Here is a 23,601-nt window from a genome sequence, read left to right as displayed (position 1 = left end):
AAATTAATTAGAGAAAATATTAACTTTCCACTGCTGAAAATGGCTCAATGAGTCAAGTATTCCTTTAACATTCCATAACACATTTCCCTTTCCATAATTTTCACCTGAGTGCAGACGTTAGCATTGATGACTGGAAAGTACCAGATGATAAATACTCGCAACATTGCTTAAACAAAAAAATAACTTAAACGAAGAAAAAACATAAGCATACATTCATGGAGAGGTTAGTCAGTCCTGTGAAATGCAAAACGCATCAGAGGAATGTCGGTCTGCTGGAAAGCACAAAAGGGAAAACATGCCTGTCGCGTTTCTAACTGGCTCCTTCTGACGACCATGCAACACTTGAAATTGACTGACTGGCTTATAAATATCTACAAATAAACAAGAGCATGTCCTTCACACTTGTGTGGCTTGTTTTGAGTCAGATGTTGACTGTGAGGTGCTTAAAAAGGTCTGTAGTTCCAGAAGCTGGAGAAGACAGAAATCTGGAGGCACACAAGGACAACCTGTTAGTCACACCTGTCTGAGAAATCCCGTTAAAAGTTGTGAAATTAGTTGTATTGGTCTTGTTATATCACAGAAAAGGCATTCAACTACAGGTGTGTAGATGGTTTATATCCACTGTGGATAGACAGAGTGGATACAGAAAGTCTAAATACCCCTGTTCAAATGCCAGGTTTGTGTGATGTCAACAATGAGACCAGTATGAATAATAATGGCACTTGCCTTTTTACATCAAATTTGACTAGACAGACGGAGCATATGTGAGGTACAGTAAAACATGGAAGATGGAGCCTATGAGGTATATCATGATTTTAAGTGCAAGCTAAATAGCAAATAGTCACAGTAAGAGACACACACCTTGTCTTTCAGCTGCTGACAAAGCTGTAGCGATATGGTGAAAAACACCAGCGTATCATTTAGCCACGGGACGACACACTCCACCTTGTGGACATGGCTCACCTCAAACCGGTTGTTGTTGAGCTCACTGTGGAACGAGGAAGAAACAGCACCAAAAAAAAGAACCAACAACAACCATTAATACATGACGTAATATTGAGCAGTGTTTATAAACTTTGAACAATGGTGAAAATTGTTTTAATAATTTTGCAAAGGGGCCACGTGAAAAACTAGAATTAAGCCAACATGCTAATCTCAACTTTGGCTGTTATATTTAATGTGTTAAGAAAAAGCATATCGTCTTACTTTAATAATTTGCTACATGTGTAGATATGGAAAGAAGTTTTTCTAATTAGGAAATACACATTTTAAACAAAATTCTAAACGTCATAAAAAAATAAAATAAAAAAACATCTTTACAAATAAATATTTCTAATTTTGTGCACCAACCACCAACTCATATTAGCCTTTTTTAGTCAGGACTCCCAAATAGTGTAAAGATAAATGGGAAGTATAAAATTATTAAGAGTGAAAGTGATGTATAATGATACATTGATGCCTAATAATAGGCCGAATATATACAATATATGAAATTGTAGATTTGTGTACAGCATTATCAGGCCAAATCTTCATGTCCATCTTCCCTCTACCGTGCAGGAAATAAGAATGTTGCAAACATTACGACCACTGTTTTCATTTTTTGCTAGTCACCTACTTGAAAAAAATCGTTGCTAGAGGGATTGGAAAAGTCGCTAAATATTATAGCAAAAACATTTCTGTTGGCAACACTCATTGAGGCACGAGTCATATTTGCTTGCACTAACGTGCAAACAAAATAAAAGCACACATTTCAAAACACAAACACCAAATAGTTTATGTTTTACTGTGCCTTCATCATCCTTGTATTGCAACACTGGTACTTTCTATAAATTTCGGAATACAGGTTAACCCTAATCAGATGCTAAAAAAAAACACATCAGATTTGATCACAAGCAAGCCAAGGGGCTGGCAGCGAAAAGGAGACAACATACTTCATCTTCCTTAGCCACCTCCTTCCTTCAACATGTTACCACCCAAAGATACAGAAGGCAAACAACAGCACCTGGACTTAATGGCAACCCGTCCATCTGCAAACTGACTACAGATTTCAAAACAGACCTGCGGGCCGGAGGAATTCAATGTGCATGCTGGAGCAGTGTGAATAGTAGCCCGGCCCACAAGGAAATTGTCAGATTGTCCAGATTACCAATCCAGACTTGCTGCTGATTCAGGTACATGCAGTAAAATGTCTCTCACTAATATGCTGCTTTTTATGGAAAGGGTGTCTTGGAAATGGAATCAGACTGCCTTGAGTTTTACCGTTTGTCTATTGTGCATTATTAACACTAGACAGGGTTGATTGAGTCGTTTTTAACAGCTTGGTCTACGCAAAATGAGCATTTCTTCCACTGTAGTTCAACTTTCATCTCAGCCATGTGTACCACTACAGGGTTCACCAATTCCGGACCTCGAGGTCTGCAGTTCTGCAGGTTTTAATGGCTTCCACCCACTAGCACATCTGATTCATATCAGCATGCCTGATAACAATCCTGATCTTTAGTATCAGGTGTGTTGGTAGGCGGAAACATCTCAAACCTGCAGGACTCCGGACTTCAAGGACAGGAATTGGTGGACCCTACACTACACCATCAATGCACACTATGCATAACGAATCTGAATTGACTGACTGTGGCAATGACACTACATAGTGTTCATTTTAGCCACCATTTTTTAGTCTCAGTTTTAGTCCAGTTTCAATTACGCTTGTAGTTTTTAATATCGTAGTTAGTCAACCTCATCCCATTTTTATTTACTCCATTTTAGTCTTTATTTTAGTAAAAAAACAAACAAACATAATTTTATTCGTCTAGTTTTAGTCGAGACATTTAGTCTGGACAATTATTTTACCCCTGTATATATTTGTTGTCAGATTATGTTGAATGTTTCGGATCTAAAACTAGTTCACATAAAATTTTCTCACATCTTTTTGATGAAAAACAACTTCACACACTATTACAGTATATCAACAAGTGGCTACTATGGCTCCATGCTATGAGCTAGTAAATTAGCCAGCATTAGTTAGTGGTCGGATTAACATTATTGCTGGAACATAATAGCCGTTGGATTAATGTTACATTAGCTATAATTTACTTCTTTATTTAACCTTTCACCGTGAATTCACTTCCTGTCTGCCCCATATGTTTGTTCATGTTGCACTTGCTAGCTGCAGATTTGAAAGGGAGTGTGTCACATGACAGTGTCACAGTGACAGATTAGCAGAGACAAGATTTCACAAAATCATTTAATTTTAGTCTCATTTTTGTTCATGAACTAAAATGTCCATAGATTTTAGTCCAGTTTTTATTAGGTGAAGTACATTTTTGTCTCGTCTTCATTAGTCGACGAAAATACATACTGATTTAGTCCCAGCTATTGTTTATTAACGAGGGTTTTAGTCTAGTGTAGTTTTAGTCCAGTGAAAAATGTGGGTTGACGAAATTATTTTTGTTTAGTTTTCGTTGACAAAATTAGCACTACACGACAGACACATTTAATGTATTTCATCTTACAACATGGACCCGGGATTGTGCAGCACAGAGCTTCCAGATGGCTTGAAATTCTATCAGGAAGCAAGAACAAAACAATTACGTTACATCTGACGCAACTTCACACAGTCCAGTATTGAAACGAATCACAAGTTCAAACCTTGGTGGTGTTGGACGGCAGCACGTGAAGCTGGTAGACTGTGAGACACAGCTTGCTTAAGTTGATGTAAAAATTCACCATCACATCACCAGGCATGGGAGGAGTGAACATTTTCTGATGGAAGGATATAGCTCGTTACAGGGCGTTTATTTTGTGCTTCATGCCAAAATAAATTGTACACTGTACGAGACGGAAAAGTCTCAATTGTGATTTTTGAATTTGATTCATGATTAACCTGACCCTGGATAAGCAGAAGATGGATTGATGAATGGATTCTGATTTCTTACAATGAATGGGTTATGATTATGACTACTTGTGATGATTATTATTATTATTGATAGCAGTCAGAAATTGCGCATTGCAGTTACGTGTCTGAACCCAATGAGTCTTAAGTAAAAAACAGTTTGTACCATCAGCCCACTTGTGGCCAATTCAGGCAGTGTCATGGACGCTGGTGTGGTGAGGCGGTTTCGTGCGCGCGTCAGCTGGAGCATCACAGCATCCATGAGCTACAACAAGCAGAAAGGTGAGGTTAGCATCACTACACAATACATGTATGGTGATACACTGCTGAGGGCAAACCTTGTTGACTTCTGCCCCTGTTTTGAAGTCATAGTTTTCATCATGGCTGCTTAACAACTGAAGCGCCTGAGTGACGTGGTTTCGTGCATCCTGGATCTGACACCAGGAAAGATACATGCAAAGATGGGAGAGGGACAAATTGCTTGTCAATTGAGTTGGGTGAGGTGATAAGAGAAGATAAAGGTGTATCTCAATTGACAAGCAATTTGTCCCACAGTGGAGAAATTCACAGCGTTACCAGCAGCAATACACATCATATATAAATAATATGTATCACAAAAAATACTTATGTAGCCTATAGTTAAATAAAGTCAGAGAAACACAGTAGTGTAAATAGATGGCATCATCATCATAACATTTGTTAAATTTGAAATTAAAACATCACATCACACATCAATGGTCTACCGAGAGTACAGCTAATTGTAAAGTCTAACAGCAGCGGGTTTGGTTGAACCTATTTACAGAATTGTTGTGTTCTTGGGGCAAGTTCCTGTGTAATTATCTGCCTACTTGTGCTTAACTTTAACTCAACATAGTTGCTTTGTTTTGAAATAAGGACTACATCAGTTAGCCTGGGGTAACAAGTACTGTGTATATATTATAATATGCAGCCCGCAGGCCATCAACTGTCAGTATGGTGTTCGTCTTCAAACTATGCCCGGTTTGTTCTGGATGTATGCAAACGTTACGCGAGTCTACAAGACTTTGTGTGTACTTAATTAAATAGCGCCTCCATAGTCGCATGAAACAGGACACTGAATGTAAAGAAACCACAGTTGTGAGCAGGGCTCTAAGATGATGTATTTATGAAAATTAAAACATCTAACATGCAATCTGTGTTTATTCCCATGACTGCAGTTAATTACAACTTGTCTGATTGGTTGCCCATGTTGTTCAACCTGTTTATTCAAGAGACATTGAGGACAATGCTGTTAGAGTTCCAAATCAAAGTTTGAAGTGAGCAATGATTAGCGAAAATACTAAAATATGAAGAGATTAAGCAAAACCAAAAAGTAAGCAAACAATTTTTATGATAACGTTCCTATTAGGGTGAAGGGACAAATCACATGCAAACTTTGGTTAGCAGGGATTTCTGTAGTTCAATTCAAAAAGTGAATAGATTGATTACACGTGGATTAATATATTTATTGATTTTACAGTTTTAATGATTATAGTTTACAGTCATTGCTAAACAAATTTACTTTCTCAAAAACATGATTTGTTTTAAACAAAAGACATACAGTAGTAATACTGATAATAAAAAATAAAATATTTGCACCCCATAACACTCAGTATTTTTCTTCACTGTTACATCATGCTTATCACTACAGTTTATTGAAACTGTCTTGTAAAGATTGTAATGTTCCAGAAGTTGTACAAACAAAATATGATTGATATTTGAATTGAGATCTGATTAAAAGTATCTTTGTTTTAAACTAAATACCCAAATTGTGCAACCTGGTTGGGGGGAAAAATTGGAATGAAGTCACTTGAACTATGTAGTTTAATGTAGCCAGCATATATACCTGCTGTAATTTCCACTGCTTGTCCTCCCTGAACTGGAAGTGGAGCACTTGACTACTCTTTGCAACCTTCAGATTGATGTCCTGTTTCAAGTAAAAACAAACACGGGAAACGTATAGGTGAAACAAATCATTTCATTTTCACAGAGGCAAAACACAAAACGTCAAACTCACCGCCTGAGTCAGAGCCTCGCCCTGTAGTGTCAGCACTCCTTTCACCTGATCCATGCTGCAAAACAACATCATTTGTTTGTTTGTTTTAGTTCGACACCAAAGCAACATGTGATAAACTTGTTCACGTGGAAGCCATGACCCCCACAGAATGCTGAGTCATTAAGAGGAGAAGGCAGAAGAGAAGAGTAAGAGGTGGCTGGCATTACGTGGAGCTGCCCAGGATGAAGTTTTCCTGTTTGAGTTGACTCTCCAGGCCAGGCGTCGGCATGATGAAACGTCTTGACGCTTCCTGTTGAGGGGCAAAATAAAATACAGACATTAGGAGCCAGAGGTTGTCGTTAATGTTCTCAAAAGCGGATCAATATTGATTGATGATGGCTTTTGACCTGTGCAATGCAGACGACCATCCCAAAAAGTCAATAAAAGTGATGGTTGACCTTTGACTCATAAGAGTCACCTGTACAGTATGACCCACGGACACGTGTGAATTATCTGGAACGAATACAAATACTACTAATAATAGAAAGACTCTAATAAAGTTAACATTTACAACTTCCTCAGTTTCTAAAATGTACATTTATGACGATAGCGTGTGTGTGCGTGGGAGTAAGACAAACACGACTGACTCAATGTAGGTCCAGCCACACTTCTTTAAAAAAAAAATAATAATAATGTTTGTGTGGATATAGTGCCATAAAATATTGTAAATTTGTATTTATATATGTAATCAAATTATTCAACCAACATTGCAAAAATAATTTGTATTTGCAAAGGTTAAAATCTAGTAGTAGAAAAGAACTACTTAATAATAATAACAAATTTGCTCAAATTAATACATTATTATTATTATTACATATATCCGTTATCCGAACTACTTATCCTCAAGAGGGTTGGAGGATTATTCTTTTTTATAATTATTATTATCATCATTATTATTATTATTATCATAATTATTATTATTATGGCCTGGTAAAAAAAAAAGAATCCGCTCACTCAGCTAAGTCGACCACAAAAATTGACTGACACAAAAATAACTGCCTTTAAATTGGGATGGGCAATTAACAAGAATTGTTAGTGATAGCCCTAGTTATTAATAATAATTAATGACATTCAGTTATGTGAAGACACTGGTCATGTTAACGATTTCTCACAAATATTAAGAAACAGATCATTACAAATATGCAGCACTATCTCTTTAAATCTATTCCATTGTTAACGTTTTCAAAAGAGCTCTTATAGACCACTCCTAGAAAATCCCAATGCCCCATCACTGGTGAGCTATTTTTGGAACAGGCCCACGGGCTATTCATGTGGTCATTGGTGGCAACGCTTGTGCCCACGGATACTAGGTTAGTGACCTCTGGTCCAGACTAATGTGTGCCATGTGATTGGACTTGTCTGCAAATGACTCAACACACTATCACACACAAAAAGCCTTTTAGAAGGCTAACTAATAAGAACAAGTTCTATGTTCTGTATGAAGCTCACATACACTAATATAAAGCCTTTCTGAGCTGGATGAACTTTGCTAAAACGACATCATGATCATGTGATACGCCCAAAAACTAATGGATGCTGTAAGATGATGGTTAGAGTAAAATGAGACTGCTGCAAAGGAAGGAAAGAAAACAATTACTCAATGGTAGTTACTTAACGACTTATGCCTTCCTTTGCTGAAAAATTGTTTCAGAACTTGTTTTTCTTCTTGTTTCTCACGGGTGCCTCCCACATACCAAAAACACGCATGCTCAGCTAATTTAAGGCTCAAAATCACTGTTGTCAACCACAACGTCGTTTTGTGTAGTCTGAAATCCTCCCATAATTTTTCTGACTCCTGTTCAAAAACTAGCATTCCGCCCCTAGATGTGCACTCCTTAGCCTGATGGGATTGACGTGAGATAACAAGTACACAGTAGACAAAGGATAAACAATGAATATATAAAGTCCTGTAGTGTAGAGCACTCTTCAAATGACAGGATTTTGTAGACCAAGATAAATAAATTTGTGCCAAAAAGTTCAACTTTGGTTTAAAAATACACTTGTCATGTCCCAAACACATCTGAGAAAATGTGTTCTAGTCCAATGAAATTAAGGTTGAACTTGTTGGTCATATTGTAATTCCAATTCCAAGAGTTATGTTTGGCACAAACAACACTGCTCATTACCAAAAGAACACCATACCAACAGTGAAACATGATGGCATTCTTTGTAGCTGTTTATCTTCACCTTGAACTGAAGCCTTAGTCAAGGTTGCCCGAATTATGAATAGTTCCAAATACCAGTCAATGTTAGCACAAAACCTTCAGGCTTTTGCTATAAAGAAAACAAATGGGAGGAAAAGCCTACTAGAACATCAGAAAATTATTTGGTGTATGAGAGGCACTTTAAATCAGTGGTGTCCAAACTTGGTCCTTCAGGGCCAGAGTCCTGCAGGTTTTGGATGTTTTAAATTGTGGCAGGTGTTGACTCCCATTTAACAATGAGTTAAAATGTGACTGGTTGCAGGGGCTGAAAATCAATCCATCAAGGGCACTTTATGTGTCATAACCAAGTCGTAACCATTGACATGAGACATAGCACGGCTTCTGCATGATGTCATGTTACATGACATGGCATGACATGACCAGGCACTCGGTGAGCTGGCATCAACACTGAAATACAGTCAAACCATCATAAATACCCGGCCTGCTATAAATAAATAAATGAATAAATATTTTTGCTGTGCTTTTTATGCTGGTCTTGCATGTGTACCTTGAAGACTAGCACAAAAACACAGCAAACGCAGCAAATTCTGTGAGCACGCACCTATGCTAGTCTGTGCTGGCGGCTTTTCAGCAGGGCTCAAACAAACATCAGCAAGAAAAGGTCCACTTCCTACATTTTTGCACCAGTATGCAAGCAGGGCAGGCTGCTCGAGATTAGAAATGGTAGGCATTTGATTTATTTAAAAAAAATAAGGGAAAAAAAGCTTGTTTCCCCCAGAAATAGAGGCTACAACACTCCAGCAAATTGGGGGGGGGGGGGGGGGGGGGCAAATAGGAACTTGTTTCCAAAATGCATTAGGCTTGTCTGTGTGTTCATTTGCTAATTCAATCACTGATTTTTGTGGTCAGAATGTAGATTAGGTTTTTCTTCTCAAGACCACATTTGTACAAGTATCTCTTTATAATGTTATAGTGTAGCACAACTCCTGTGTCTGCCAGGTCTTTCTGGCAGTCAAACATGGGTTTTGACGTGCTCTTCTTACAATCCTGTGAGTTGCTCTGTCTGATATTTTTCTTGGTCTCTCAGTTTTTGCTTTAACGTCCACTGTTCCTGATGACTGCCATTTCCTAATTACATTCCAATCAGATGATAGTGGCATCAGAAAACAATTTGCTATCTTCTTATAGCCTTCTCTTAGTTTGTGAGAGTAAATTATTTTCAGTTTCAGTGTTCAGTTGTTCATGTAGGCTTTTCCTGACAATCTTTTTTTTCTTTTTTTTTTAATAGTCTTCACTGATTGCAGGTGCAAAGTTGGATGAGTCTGAACATTTAAAACATTTGAGATTGACATTACCTAGTCTCGACAGACAATGATTGTGAACAATTATTGACATAATCAGGTCTCAGCTTTCCAAAGGGGGCTGTCTCTACATGCTAAAAACTTTGCAGGGTGCCCAAACTTTTGTAGATGCCATTATTTTGTTTTCTGTTATTTTGAAAGTGTAAATGATGGAAATTTTGGGGATTTTTAAAAATACTTCCTTCCTTTTTTTAAACCTGGGGTGTCCAAATTTTTGATTCCCACTGGATTATGCCACGAGGCGTACACCTGGCTCAGAGAGTAGGAACGCCCTCTCCATGCAGAGTGTTATGAAGGGTATGGCAGTGAGAGAGGTGCTACCTGGGACACTGGGTACAGCATTGAACCCTTTAGATGTTGTGGGCTTCAAATAACGAAACAATAAGTATCCACCTGATGACCCCAATGATTTACTTACCCTTGCCTCAACACTCTACTACACAATACACCTATTACCAAAATGATTGAAACATCTAGTCCTCGTAACTTTACTTAAAGGATCTTCGTGCAGTTTGTCACTTTTTTTTTTAAACTTGCGACTGCCACCTCTGGCCCAAAGCGTAACTGCAACATCTGTGTCAGGCTCGTTCATGGTGTGCGTGCGAGTATGTGCACAATTTTAAAGCGACAGCCACAGTTGACAAACGAAGACATGACTTCAAATGAGGTAAGAAAAACTCCAGCCCTCCCCTCCCTAAAGAAACTGTGGAGTGTGCAGGGTCCGCACACTCTACTATAAAGGGAAGATAAAAGCTAATAAGTTCAGTCAGCGTCAAATAGTCAGGGCTCTTCGTACTCATCTCTGGGCATTGGTGGAACATGCATGATGTAGAAAAAGCTACATATGACCTTTTTAAACTGCACAATGCACCTTTAAAACAGGGACATAAAATTAACCATAAAATTGATTATTTCCACTTCTATTATTGCTTATTGGCTCAAGTGATTTCTAAATTCTAACAAAATGTACGTAGATCAACCAGCATCCCATTCGTACTATACAGTACTTTTGATCTCACTCTTAAACATGCCAGTAGCTACAGTCAGCTTTAAATTGAGAGGAGAACAAACTTAACATTGTTATCTTATCAATTCTTACCTTGAGGACATCCTGCAGCTGCTTCAGAACAGTGTGCACTTCTTCTTTAAGAAGCCAGTTGAACTCCTCCTCCTGGTGTAAATTGAATCATACAAGCACATGAGGTGTTAGAATGCAAAGTATTTTTATTTGGAGTAAAAAAACGAAAAATTATGTAACGATGCCATCCATGTTATCACCTTAATGATAACATTAACACAATCAGATTTTCATTCATATGCTGCTGATGTCCACCAGGGGACAAAAAGGCATGAACTTAAATATCGTGGAAAATATATTTTCACATAATCCTGACAAGATACAACCAGATTACATGTATTTCATGCATGCCACAATTTTTCACCAGTGCTACTGGGGAGGCCTTTGCCTCATACTTCCTAACCAGATGTTGGCCAAAAACAACAATGCCATTTTAAGTATGGAAAAATACGTGCTGAACATATTTTAATTTTTCATAATACATTTCCAATACCTCTATAAATGATCCACGGTTCAACAACCGTTTGAACTTTGAAGCAAACAACAAAAACTGATTTTATTTTTCCAGTTTGTAAGATGGCACAAAACTGCTGAACAGCAAACCAACATTAAGTGCATTTTTTTCCTCACAAAAATCAGCTCACTCAATCCTATAAATATGCTGAAAGTTCATTACAATAATTACACTGCGTTTTAACAATGATGCCCTTGATGTAATTACTGGAGGCGCCTGTGACAGATGATAAAAAAATGTCTGCAAAAAAAACCCGACTCGAGTTTCTGGTCACTTGGAGTGTCGCATGTCACTTTTCACGGTAGCTCCACGCTCCATTCCACGGATGTTAGGTTCGTTCGGGCCCGTCGCCAGCACAACCACAACACACAAGTGACAGTGCAAACCCTGCTTTCCTGCACCTGCATTTTAATAAAATTCAGATTTTAATCAATCGCTCTCTGAGAACCGATTACATTGTGAACGTGACACTACGTTTGCAGCAGACGTAACACTGCATCACTTATTTGGCCAAACAATTTTGACGTGGGAATTTAGGTTGAGAGCCGCTCTTTAAAACCAGTGAATGTGAATGAGTAACGCGGCTAGCTTCATGCATTCGCTTTCCTGCAGACTTACACAAGACACATCATCATCTTACCAGTACTGCCCGCTCCACTTGACTGGCAGCCGACATCTTGGGTAGTTCCGACAGAGATCTTTGAGGGTTGAGCATTCTGAGCAGTAAACAGGAACAACACCACGATAACCACTTTAGAGCACAGTCTTGAGTGTCCGTTCCTGAGGAGATAAACGTTTACCTTCCTAGCTTAGCAGATGAGGTGCTGCCTTTAAGGGCAGTGCGAATTCACAATTGTCATAGCGGGGTGGACACAAACAATAGAAAACGGACTTCACAATGACACCACGTAAGCCCTTTAAGTGTTAAACATTTTACATTATATCTGTGGTATAGCAATTGATGAACAATGAATGAATGAACAATCAACGATGAGTCCGACACGACGAAAAAACTGTAAGTACAGAAATTGCAGAGAACCTTGAATGCAACATATTTCGATCACACGTTCAGAATTAAGTGACCCCGCCCATTGCTCCTTATTAGGTAAACTTCCGCAGTCCATCGTTAAACATTTGCCTGTGCAGCAATTTGTATCTATCTATCTATCTATCTATCTATCATTGTGAATGAAGTCCGTTTTCTATTGTTGTATGTATGTATATATATATATATATATATATATATATATATATATATATATATGCCAGTATGTCACTAAGTCACCACCCACTTTTATATAAATTACTTGCACCAGATGCTGGCAAGTCACCTGTTGCTACAAGGTGGATTTTGTTATTTTCAGTTCTAAGTCCATATCATAAAAGGACTATAAAGTTTGCATACAATAAATGCTGTTCGTAGCATTCTTGAGTTACCTATTCATGCTGAATCATTAAGTCGTAACTGACTTGTTAAAAAAAAAGAAAAAAAAGAACACATTTTTCCTAATTGTTTTGACGGCAGTGAAGGAGTTCTGGTTCGAACTATAGAAAGAAGTGTTTTCTCTTGTTTAATATGGCTTACCAACCAGAATCCAACGTTACATTGTGGCCAAAGGTAGACGGACGGTCGGTTACTGCAACTTTTGGTGCAACTTAAGAATTGTTAAGATGTCAAATAAGTGTCCCTTCTGAATGTTTTTTTATGTAGCTTGACCTGTTAACATGTTTTTGAAATACAGTAAACGATAAAAAAAAAATAGTTCCAAAAAAATGACCGTTTTCAGTTCTTTATAAAGTATAAAATATTTTTTGAAAATGTCCGTAATAATTCAGAAAAGCATATTCTAAGCTTTTTATGTTGAAAGCAAATACCACCAGGAGGTTTGTTCAAAAATTTGCAACTTTTATTCGATTGATGAATTGAAAATTGTGGTGTCATTTGCATCAACTATTTAGGAAAATGAGAGAAAAACTAAATAAGGAAGTGGTGTAATCACTCAGTTCCTTCGTGCTGCTGAAAAACATGTCGACACCTCCACATGCTTCAATGTAGGGATGGTATTGGTCACGTGATTAGGTTATGGTTACCTCCATACATGATGTCTAGCATTCATGCCATGTGTGCCTAAAAAGCAAACTCCACACAGGTTGGCCAAAACGCACACCTTTTTACTAAGTAGAAGCTTCCATCTGGACATGTTACCATACAGGCCTGATTGTTGGCTTGTTACAGGGTCCTTCTGGAAAATTTTCTTTCCACAGAGGAACACGCCTTTACACAGACCGCATCTAATAGGAGCTCCGTATTCAAGTGGTGTAAAAGGCCACTATTTGAGGAAATAAATGGACACACACACACACACGCACGCACGCACACACAAAAACAATACTTGTGTGTCAGTAATGACGCGAGAATTTATTAAACACAAAAGCCTTGATAATTCAACATGTACAAATCATAAATATCCCATAAGTCACCACTGGCTGCCGTCCATCCTTTTCCAAATTATTGGCATGTGATTTGATAAACCAGATTAAATATAAATTTTAACTTATACAGTACTAGAACAAAACATTGTTAGTTGCTTTTAAGAGTCACAATTGTTTTTCCAGTAACTGAAGATATAAAACATTTTTGTACTCAAACTCATGGTGTTATTTACATCTGGCTTCTAAAACATCCTCAAGCTGCGCATGTGGAACTTGCGTAAAAAAAACAAAAACCGTAAATCCCTCTAAATTGAAAACTTACTAAATGGTTTGTTGGACTCTTAAGCATGCGCCTCAATTCTGTTTTGACATTCAAAGCTAAACCTGACTCTTCGGTTTAAACAAAACAGCATTATGCAACAGAACATGGTGTGTATTTGTTTTTCTGCAAGAAAACAGTTATTACTCCAATCTGATGAAGTCTTTCTACCATCTCTGATTTGTGTGTGATTATCACAAAAATGGCCCAGATCTGAAAAATAACACTGTACCAAAACAAGTGAGCTTCAGCAAAGTGTTTTCTTTGGGTAAGGGTGCCAAGTGACTCAATGACGACATTAAAACAAAAAATGTGCTGCTAAGAATATTTAATTTATTCTACAGCTTTCAGTCAGTGAAACAATTCTCAGTCATATAAAATTAATTCACTAAGTTTTCTAATTGAGCAAGGTCCAATGTCGCCTTGCAGCACATACACTAATATCTTTTTTTCTTCCCCTCCTGAATGACCAGAAACAAAAATTCCTGACTGACATTGGGGCCATCTCATTTAAATCTTTAAAAATAACTCAAAAGTGGATTCCCCATCACACCAGGATATCTGCATAAAATAAAATACCTAAGAATTCCAAACTAAAAAATAAACAATCAAACATGGAAACCTAAAGTTTTGATGAGAACGTCAAATTCGACCGCATTTTAAGGCTGTTTCCGTAGTGCGGTCAGGAAATACAATAAATGTAAAAGCTTCAATTGTCTGCCAAATACAGAAATATGCCATTACCAAACTGCACAGAGGACCTCACAAATAAATAAATGAATTGAAGGAGTTGAGTTTACTGTATTAAGGCAATGCAGTGGCATGTTCAGTTTCCCGCTTGGAATTTGTTGATATTCAAATAAAGAGCAGAAGTGTAGACTAACCTAACTTAACGCATATGCACATACAATTATGTGCGGCAATCCATGTGGCTGGGACTGGACAAGCTGCTCTTCAGTGGTTATGGGCGCCTCAATCATCCCCTCACAAACAACCTGCGTTACTCTCAGCACAAGTCTGATGTCAGAGGTCTGATAAGATGCCTCCACTTGCAGCAGTACAACCTTTTTTAGAGCAGTAATCACACATCTTCCCCTCAGTTAAGTCAGTGCAATGTTCAATGTTCAATGTTCCCTATAATGAAGAAATTGCAATCCCATCATTGTGGGCATATAACCACGCAGGAGCAAATATAGAATAACTGCATGAAATAAAACTAGAATTAAAAATATAAAACTTGTTACATCAAGATGGGGGAATAACGAGGGATTAAAGACTGTGTGGTCCAGACAGTAAATCACACCTCAATCTAATGAATGTAGGCTCTGTAGACTGCAGAAATATCATTGTCTGACTGGTCCAGTGCCTTGGCCCTCTTGTACACCTGCACAGAAAACAAAATGAACTTTTAAGCACAAGGTCAGAACATACAACAGCAACAAGTCTAGAGTGGCTCCATTAAAATTCGACCCACACATTAAGACTCATCTCATTTATCTCTTCTCTTGCCTTGCCACCCAGGGTAACAAAAGTAAAAGATAAAATGATGACAAACAGTGTCAATTGTTATTAGAGTATGCTGCGGCCAAGTGCTGTGGCATATGGACAACATTTTCTATCCCGATAGCGTTGCATTTTACACCATTTTGTTCAAAAAACATATACAGGGAGTCCCTCAAGTTACGGCAGAGTTCCTTTCCTACACTGGCGATGTAACCCAAATTTCGACTTAAATCGAATTTCCCTGGTAAAGCCGATATTTACATCAAAATACTTTGTACGGTAATTAATTTTTTTTTTTTGCAAAACCCAGAACAGACTGAACCAATATTTCGTGTGACATTCATTGCTGATGGACAGCAGAGCGGAGCCAATTCAAACTTAAACACGGAAATGTGACGCGCCTGATGGCGAGCCGACCTGCTGATGGACATCCGTTACTGGAGGTAATAACACAACTTCAAATAACTTTAAAATGGCGTGATTACTGTGGGAAATTAAAGAAAAAGAAGGTGCTACGGACGAGGCACGGGTGCCGTAAAGTCAAAACGACGTAGGTCGCGTACGACGTAGCTCGAGGACTCCCAGTAATAGAAATCAAAATGAACAAAAGATGAATAAAAAATATAATTAAACAGTCATCCCAAAATAACAATACTAATTTTGAACTTGTGCACACTGACTTCCCCCATCAATGAACAGACAAATAGTAATCGCTTCATGTTTTTTTGCTGCTCCCACCCACCACTTCGACGAATATGATATATGATTCTGGCATGTAATTCGTCATCCTTGACCGTTGCACGTTATGGATTTCCTTTTCGCAGTTTTTATTCACATTACATAGTTGCGACCAACATCAACACAACGCCATCCCAAACTCATATTCAATCGCTAATTTAAGACACTAAGAAACCACTAGTAGTTAATCACGCCCTCATTGTATGATATGGCACAAGTCTCTGACATGAGTGGCCTGGCTTGCAGTATGCTTCCACTCATCTGAAAACAAGCCTAGAGATGTTGTTTCTTCAGGAATGGCTTCTTTACAGCATGCCCATAGAGCATATTGCATTTAAGTCAGCGTCAATTACATGCCGATATTTGGCTGTGTTCAAGACTCTAGGCATATCTATTTCCAATTTGATTCCTCCTCAAATCCAATTTTTAGGGCTGACTGTCTACACTGTCCAAATCTGATCTGGCCCTGTCCAGACTGGGCTACATTAATCACTCATCTGACAGGTTGCTGTAGCAACGACAACAAAAGGGGGCGTCGCCCAGCGTGTGTAGTGTCTGATGTCATAATTGTGACGTTGTTTAACACTCCGTACTACCCATCCCTTTGCAAGCGTGTTATGCATCTTTTTTTTTCTTCTTTTTTTAAACGAACATACGTCTATGGTTACGACTGGGCAATATTTTGCTGTTTGCACGTGAAGAACTGACGGGGTAGCAGGACCGGCTTCAGCGTTTGAGTAAGTAACGTGAACTGTCACTGCATTTTCAGCTGTGCAGGTGAGGAACCAGTTGGGCAGCGAACCAATGGGTTACTGACAGCGCTGGCGCGTTGGGTTTTGCACGTGTAGAATGACGTCAGGGACAGTCAAATCTGATCTGGGTGTTTTGGAGATGTTCTGATTGCGACACATCCTGTCCAAATCAGATATGAAACTACCTTCTGAATGTGGTTTCAATCCATCCCGCAAAAAAAATGGATTTCATGTGCTTTGTGGCTCTTTAGACTACAAAAGAGTCATCCACTATTAATCTGGATGGGCTACGAATCAGATTTTGGCTGGCAGTCTGAACACAGCTGTAGATATTTCTGGCCGTCCCAGTTTGGAAAACGCCTGCGAATAGTGGGGGTCCACTGTAATCATGCCTGGAGACTGAGGCACTAAGGTGACTGTTAACATTTCAGCCGCTACATTAATCTATCAGTGACTGAGTCATAGTTAAGTCATGTTGAACTGGCCAATTAAAGAAAATAGTAATTGAGTTCTTCAGAACAAAAAGAGGAATGCAGACAAAATTAACTTCATGCATCATCATACAGACACCTGAAGTAAAATTACCTCGTTGGCCGCTGCAGCCATCGGGGTTGGATGGTTGGCCATATCACCCATGCAGATGGCTAGCCTTAAATCCTTCTGAATGTGCTTCAAATAGTAGTCTGGTTTAAAATTGCCTTGAAGGATATCTAGATAAGGGAACAAGAAAAATCAGGAACCAAATAATATCCATGTATATTGTTTAAATGTGAATCGTCATATACAATGGTACTGTATGTCATCGCTTTTATTAATGTCATGAAAAAAAATGCTGTAAACAATCAGAGCATGCAGGAGCGTTGCTAGGATATGTCCAAATTTTTTTATTTTTGGTGCACTTCAGTCGAGGGATCTGCAAAGCATTTAAAAAAAAAAAGGAGAGAAAACACTGAGGCACTCAAAAGTGTTCAAAGTAAAAAGCCTTTATTGCCTTTTATTGTGGCCAGTTGATTAAAATATTGCAAACGCGTTTCGGCTTTGGTAGGACTTTGTCTCTCATCATCCAACCAGCAAGCAACAATCAGCAATATTTTTAAAAGTCAATAATAAAAAAAATTAACAATATACGATTTTACAATATACAATTATTTAATTTAGTTGGCTTCGGAGGTATAAGGTTTTAGAAAGTACACTTGATTTTAACTTCATTTTTTTGTTTTGAAATCAACAAATTATTTTGATTTTGACTTCTAGCTTTCTGATGAGCTGTGGAAATAATTTATTTTTTGCATTCTCTGTTTATGAATCTTTGTTCCATATCTTGTGCTTGATGGTCAAAATGAATGTCATTTACACATTCTCCTCAGTCGCTGAAATTAACTATAAGGAATGTTTTTTTTTAACAGCCATTGGGGGTGGTGACTATCAGCTCTCAAAATGGTATTGCGGTCAGTAGGTTTTCTATAGATTGTAGTATGGAGATCTTCTTTATCATCTTTATAGATTTTTAAATCAAGAAAAAAATATAGATTTGCATAATTGGGCGCAAAGCAAGCTCCCATTGCTGTACATTTCTGTTTGTACATTTGGTTGAGAAACAGGAAAACATTGTTGCATAAAGTCCACTTTGTTATTGTGGAACTAACAAAGTGAACTTTATACGTTTTCCTGAAGAAAGTAAAAATCAAGTGTATTTTGTAACACCTTATATACCTCCGAAACCACCAAAATAAACATATGATTAAACAAAATTGGAGTATTCTTACAAGTGATAACTTACTAAGAGATATACTTCCACATACTCCAACAATTAGCTTCCGGAAGGCCCCCACCCTTAGCAATAAACTAGTCAAGAGCCTACACTTTAAGAGATCCTGGTCTGAATTAGGGCTGGGCGAGATGGACCAAAACTCATATCACAATATATTTTTTCTTAATATCGATATACGATATATATCCCAATATATCTATATTATTTTTCCCCCCCGCAAGAAAATTTTCAGTCTAAACCAAATATGACATGTCACAAGTAGTTTCATTGAAATCGGATATTTTAGTGAATAGTGGCTAAATCAAATAACTAATAAATGGGTTTCTTCACCTGGTTCATGAAAAATTTTCAGTTGTTCAAATAATAAAATGTATATATAAAAGCTGCATAATCATTTTAAACTAAAGCTCTGCAAGGTGCACAGTTAAATAAAAATATATCTTAAATAAAAATTGCCTATAAACTAGGGATGATTCGATTCGATTCGTATCACGATTCATAGGTCACGATTCGATTCAATACCGATTAATCCCGATGCGAATCTATAACTTGATTATCGCGATTTTTTAAACTCAAATTTAGAAAATACTAATCAGTAAACTTGTACATGTACTGAAATAAAATATTATGGCTTAATGTTCCATTAATATAACATTCGTCCATGCTTAATGTGTAAATCCTAACCCTAAGTAAGACGTTTTGTTGAATATTCCCATAAAAAAATTGATGTTTAAAAATCAATTCGGCCGCATATTAAATCGATTCGAGAATTGCGCGCTGTAATATCGCAATATATTGCCGAATCGATTTTTTCTAACACCCCTACTATAAACTATAATCGGCCAATCTTTTTCTGAGATCAATTCGCGAGAAAAGTGAAATAAAATTAGAATTTCTTCCCGTTTCTGACAAATCCACAGATGCAAATAAGGATCATTACAAAAGAACAAATATGACAAACCCTAATTTGTGGAAGGATTTATACTATAATTTTTATATCTATATATCTCCCAGAGTCTGAATGGCGAACTGAATTTCATTCCTTTTCTTTAAGATCTTTTGAAAAGACATTGTAAATAATTGTATATTGTAAATTGTAAATCGTATATTGTGTTAATTTTTTTTAGTCGTGACATTTAAAAGTATTGCTGATTGTTGGTTGCTGATTGGATGACGAGTACCAGCTGGCTGTGTGGCCAGCCAACTGAACATGTGACTAACTCCTATATAAGTAGTTGCATGACAGTCCTTTTCAGCTTGCCCTGACGAAGGCCTAACAAGGCTGAAATGCGTTGGCAATTTTTTAGTCAACTGGCCATGTGGCAATAAAATTCTGTTTCAGGAATGTTGACTTCATAACTAAGGGTGTTACGGTTTTTGTATTCATCCAGAACTGTTTCAGTTTGGACGTCACAGTTCGGTGCATACACTCAGCTGACGAATACGCATGTTTATTGCAGTATCCGCACTCCAAACCAGGTGGCAGTAATGCGTCTAAATCAGTTTGCTGCCAGTAAAAAAAAAAACACAAGAAGAAAATACAGTCGTTGTCTTTATGATAACAAACGGAACCCCCCCCACTTGATAAATGTTCATTTACATGCGCGTTTGTTTACTGTCAGTAATATTCACTTGCGCGGCTCTGTACCTTTTCTGTCAAATAGTTTTGACACGGTGTGGCGCACCTAAAATCGGCACATTCACATGTTCACCAACGTTTAAAAATAAACATTTCTTGGCACCAGCCAATGGGCTTTGGGAACAGACTGCAAAGTCACACACGGCGTCCTGTACAGATCTGTAGTCACCCGCAGATAGTGGTAAGAGTTTACTTGTTTAAAACTGTTGATAGCAATAGTGCTAACATTAGCTAAAGTATTTAGCACGGCCACGAGAATGCAAGTGAAAAAGTGGAAGCGCTCAAGGGGCTCTTAAAGAAAAAAAGGAAGGCGCTGCAGGAGAAAGAGTGGCTCACCTGTAGTGCAGTACTCGGCAGTGCTCTCTTTTTTGACATAGTTTACCCAAGCCACCCTCTCCTTCTCCGGTGTGCACAATGAAGCTGCCGGTACTCACAAACGGCAGCGAGCAGCAAGGCGGACACTCACTCTCGTGTTTGGTGTTTAATTCAAACAGACACTTAAAAGCGTTTTTTTTTGCTTGCGTCACCACAGCATCCTCTTTTGGCTATATTCTTTCAACTTGAATTTCATTTCGGCCCGAATGCCGAAAATGCATATTTTTGCCATTTTCGGCCAAAAATTTTCGGTGGTTGAATATTCAGTGCATCACTAATTAGATTACTTGGAAAACAACCCTTATTGAGCACAGGAAACTATTTTACATTAGAAAACCACACACACAAAAGTAAAATAATTATAAAAGTGTGAATACTAAAACAATTATCTTGTCCAATGCAGTCCCAACATGTTCTTAGTGTGAAATCTGAGCTTGTTTAATAGGACACAAACCTGCTGTAATTGCAGGGAGCCATTCTGCTTACTATACAGTGATGGCCTGGCATATATAAAATTAATATTAAAAAGAATAGTAACAACAACAATAATGATGATGAGATGGTTAACCTCCCATACCAGACATATCTAACAATAAAGACAAGCCTTTTTTTTTTTTAAAGGAACATTTTGAAAATAAAGCTTGAGTACTTTTATGTGCATCTGCATCTTATGCCAAGTAATCTTTGGTAGTTCTAAAAGTTCTAAACGACGCTATGTTGGACAAACAGTTACCTTCAGAACTGTCTGCTAAAAATAAATAAAAATAAAATTACAAGAATTCAACTTTTTGGACTTTTTGTTTTTCCTGTTATACCGAACTCGTACCGAACTGTGACCCAAAACCGAGGTAAGTACTGAACTGTTACTTCTGTGAACCGTTACACCCCTATTCATAACCTCTTGTACTTTACTTACTTTGGCATTTCTGGTCCACAAAGGTGCTTGCCATCTGGCCCTGGCATAGGATGTCCAGGAAGGTCTGCTGTGACTGGCCAGTCGCCTGGGCCAGAGTGAGTCCTTCTGCAATGGTGGCCATGAAACTGCCCTGCACCATGTTGAGGATGAGCATCATTCTTGCTGCATTCCCCGCCTCACCTTTGAAGTAAATATTATTAAAGCAAAACATTTCAGATAAACAGACACACACACACACACACACACACAAGATTGAGATTAAAGCCTAGATCCTACTGAAGGGCGAAACGTTTTGCAAAGCTAGTGAACGTTGTTTTCGTCAGGGTTCATTCAAGGTCGCAATGTTCTGTAAACATTTGCAAACAAAACTTCATGTTTTTTCTAAATTCTTACTGCTAGGAAAATCGAACATGTTCACAATTATTATTACCAACTTTAAGATAATCAACATTTTTAAAATAAAATGGTAAATGGGTACCTCTAGGTACTAAATTACTTGAGGGCTCGTTTTACTCCTAAGAGATGACCCAGAAGTACTTGGAAAAAAGGTTGTTGGAATTTTAAAGCAACGTCTATAGCATAGGTTACTCCTGAGCAACCTTTATGAAATGAAAGGAGATGTCATCTATAATCCTTCACAGCAGCAGTATTTCAAGTAGCAGGTCACCAATGAAGTTTTCTGACTCAAGACGCTCGAGAGTGTCATGCTAGATATATTGCATGGTGGCAAATATTGCTAGCGTAAGCAATATTTGCCACCATGCAATGTCAGTCAAGATCCGTGGAGTCATATTAAATTAAAACAGTGCCGTCTTTTCCCATGTTTCCTTTTTACCTTGCTTTGACCCGATGGCATTTTCTACAAGTCACGGTTAAAGAATTGTTGAAAAACTGTTAGGAGATTTGATTATCCAAAGTGGGCCAGTGGGAAAAGACGCCGCAGGAAGGTGTGCTGCTTGCTGCTTCTCCAAATTGGACACCACCAGACTTCACTGGAATTGGTGGGCAGGATGAAAAAATATGACTATCCCCAGATTCTGGACCCATTGTTGTGCATATTTATTTATGCCACTAAGAATATTTTGCCTATGTTAACATCATGATGACTGGCACTTAAAATTCAGTTAATTGTATGTCATGATATTGGTTATTTATTATGAAAAAAATGCTTATAAATTGTTGTCTTAACTTCTTAAGATAACAATACTGTAACTTGCGGGAAGTAGTGTATACTTTGTGTTTTATAGATTAGAGTTGGGGGTGGGATTAAATAAATGTTCTCCTCACTACTCCATTTCTGGCATAATCATGTTTTCTCTCATTTTTTTCTGTTCATATTATGAAACTACAGTATGAATTGTTTCTCTTCAGTTCAACTGTAAGTTATTGCCTTAAATAAATGAAAATGTATTTTCATTTGCTACATTGTGCTGTTTCCAATTATGTTTATTTCCTACAGTAAGGTTGGCAGTTGTTTTCCCTTTTCTTATTTGGATGAGTAATACGTACGGTTTATGTGCGAAAAATAATTTGAATAAATGTTAAAAGTTTGTATTATTTTGTGGATGCAGCTTAACAGTAACAGTAAAATTGTGACAAAAGAAACCATAAAATGGCTGGCATCATTACGCACTACACACCCAAGAAGAAGGAAGTCTTGCCCATGGCCTGAAAGCAGCTGCTGCAGTCCTCATAAACAGTTCGGTCACCGGCTGCCAAGATGACCAACATCCCGTCATTAGAGAGCTGCTGGCTTCCTGCTACTGGAGCCTCCAGGAAACGTCCACCACGTGAGGTGATCACCTGATAAAACAAAGCATGCAACAAATTAAATGCTACGCTATGCTCAAAGGTAATAACTTTTCGGATAGTGGGGTATTAAACACAATGTACACTATTCTGTATATAAATACCAAGAGTTGACACACCTGTGAGAGTTCTGTAATTGTCTCTGGGTCAACTGTACTCATCTCTACATAGCACTTTCCCGGCCTGATTCCTTGCAGCACTCCACTGGGACCTAAGACTAACTGGATCATAACACAAGAAGACAATCCGATTAGCGAAACAAAGA

The 23,601-nt window shown here is 37.9% G+C and overlaps 2 protein-coding genes across 5 annotated transcripts in view; both read right to left on the bottom strand.

The window, feature by feature from the left end:
• Window positions 1-11,929, bottom strand: rogdi (rogdi atypical leucine zipper). Its single transcript, XM_086070320.1, has 11 exons — window positions 11,722-11,929; window positions 10,589-10,660; window positions 6,131-6,213; window positions 5,925-5,979; window positions 5,754-5,834; window positions 4,228-4,323; window positions 4,056-4,154; window positions 3,646-3,759; window positions 3,510-3,559; window positions 862-988; window positions 1-485 (listed from the first exon to the last, which is right to left on the bottom strand). Exons 1-11 carry the CDS (start codon window positions 11,794-11,796, stop codon window positions 444-446), a joined length of 894 nt encoding a protein of 297 aa, XP_085926446.1. The 5' UTR covers window positions 11,797-11,929; the 3' UTR covers window positions 1-443.
• A 2,215-nt stretch (window positions 11,930-14,144) lies between these two features.
• The window catches only part of glyr1 (glyoxylate reductase 1 homolog (Arabidopsis)), a 35,339-nt gene continuing 25,882 nt past the window's right edge, over window positions 14,145-23,601 (bottom strand). For all 4 annotated transcript variants that reach the window (XM_086070284.1, XM_086070291.1, XM_086070300.1 and 1 more), the window contains 5 exons: window positions 23,456-23,557; window positions 23,168-23,330; window positions 21,528-21,707; window positions 17,412-17,536; window positions 14,145-15,217 (listed from right to left, as the gene is read on the bottom strand). In XM_086070284.1, the coding sequence (XP_085926410.1) occupies window positions 15,143-15,217; window positions 17,412-17,536; window positions 21,528-21,707; window positions 23,168-23,330; window positions 23,456-23,557 (645 nt within the window). In that variant the 3' untranslated portion in view covers window positions 14,145-15,142. The remainder of the gene's footprint in view (window positions 15,218-17,411; window positions 17,537-21,527; window positions 21,708-23,167; window positions 23,331-23,455; window positions 23,558-23,601) is intronic.

Source organism: Leptonotus elevatus, chromosome 1 (genome assembly GCF_054856555.1).
Source record: "Leptonotus elevatus isolate MCC_2025b chromosome 1, RoL_Lele_1.0, whole genome shotgun sequence".
Classification (NCBI taxonomy): Eukaryota; Metazoa; Chordata; class Actinopteri; order Syngnathiformes; family Syngnathidae; genus Leptonotus; species Leptonotus elevatus.
The sequence above is the reverse complement of the archived record's forward strand: the minus strand, read 5'-3'. Positions and strand labels throughout refer to the sequence as shown.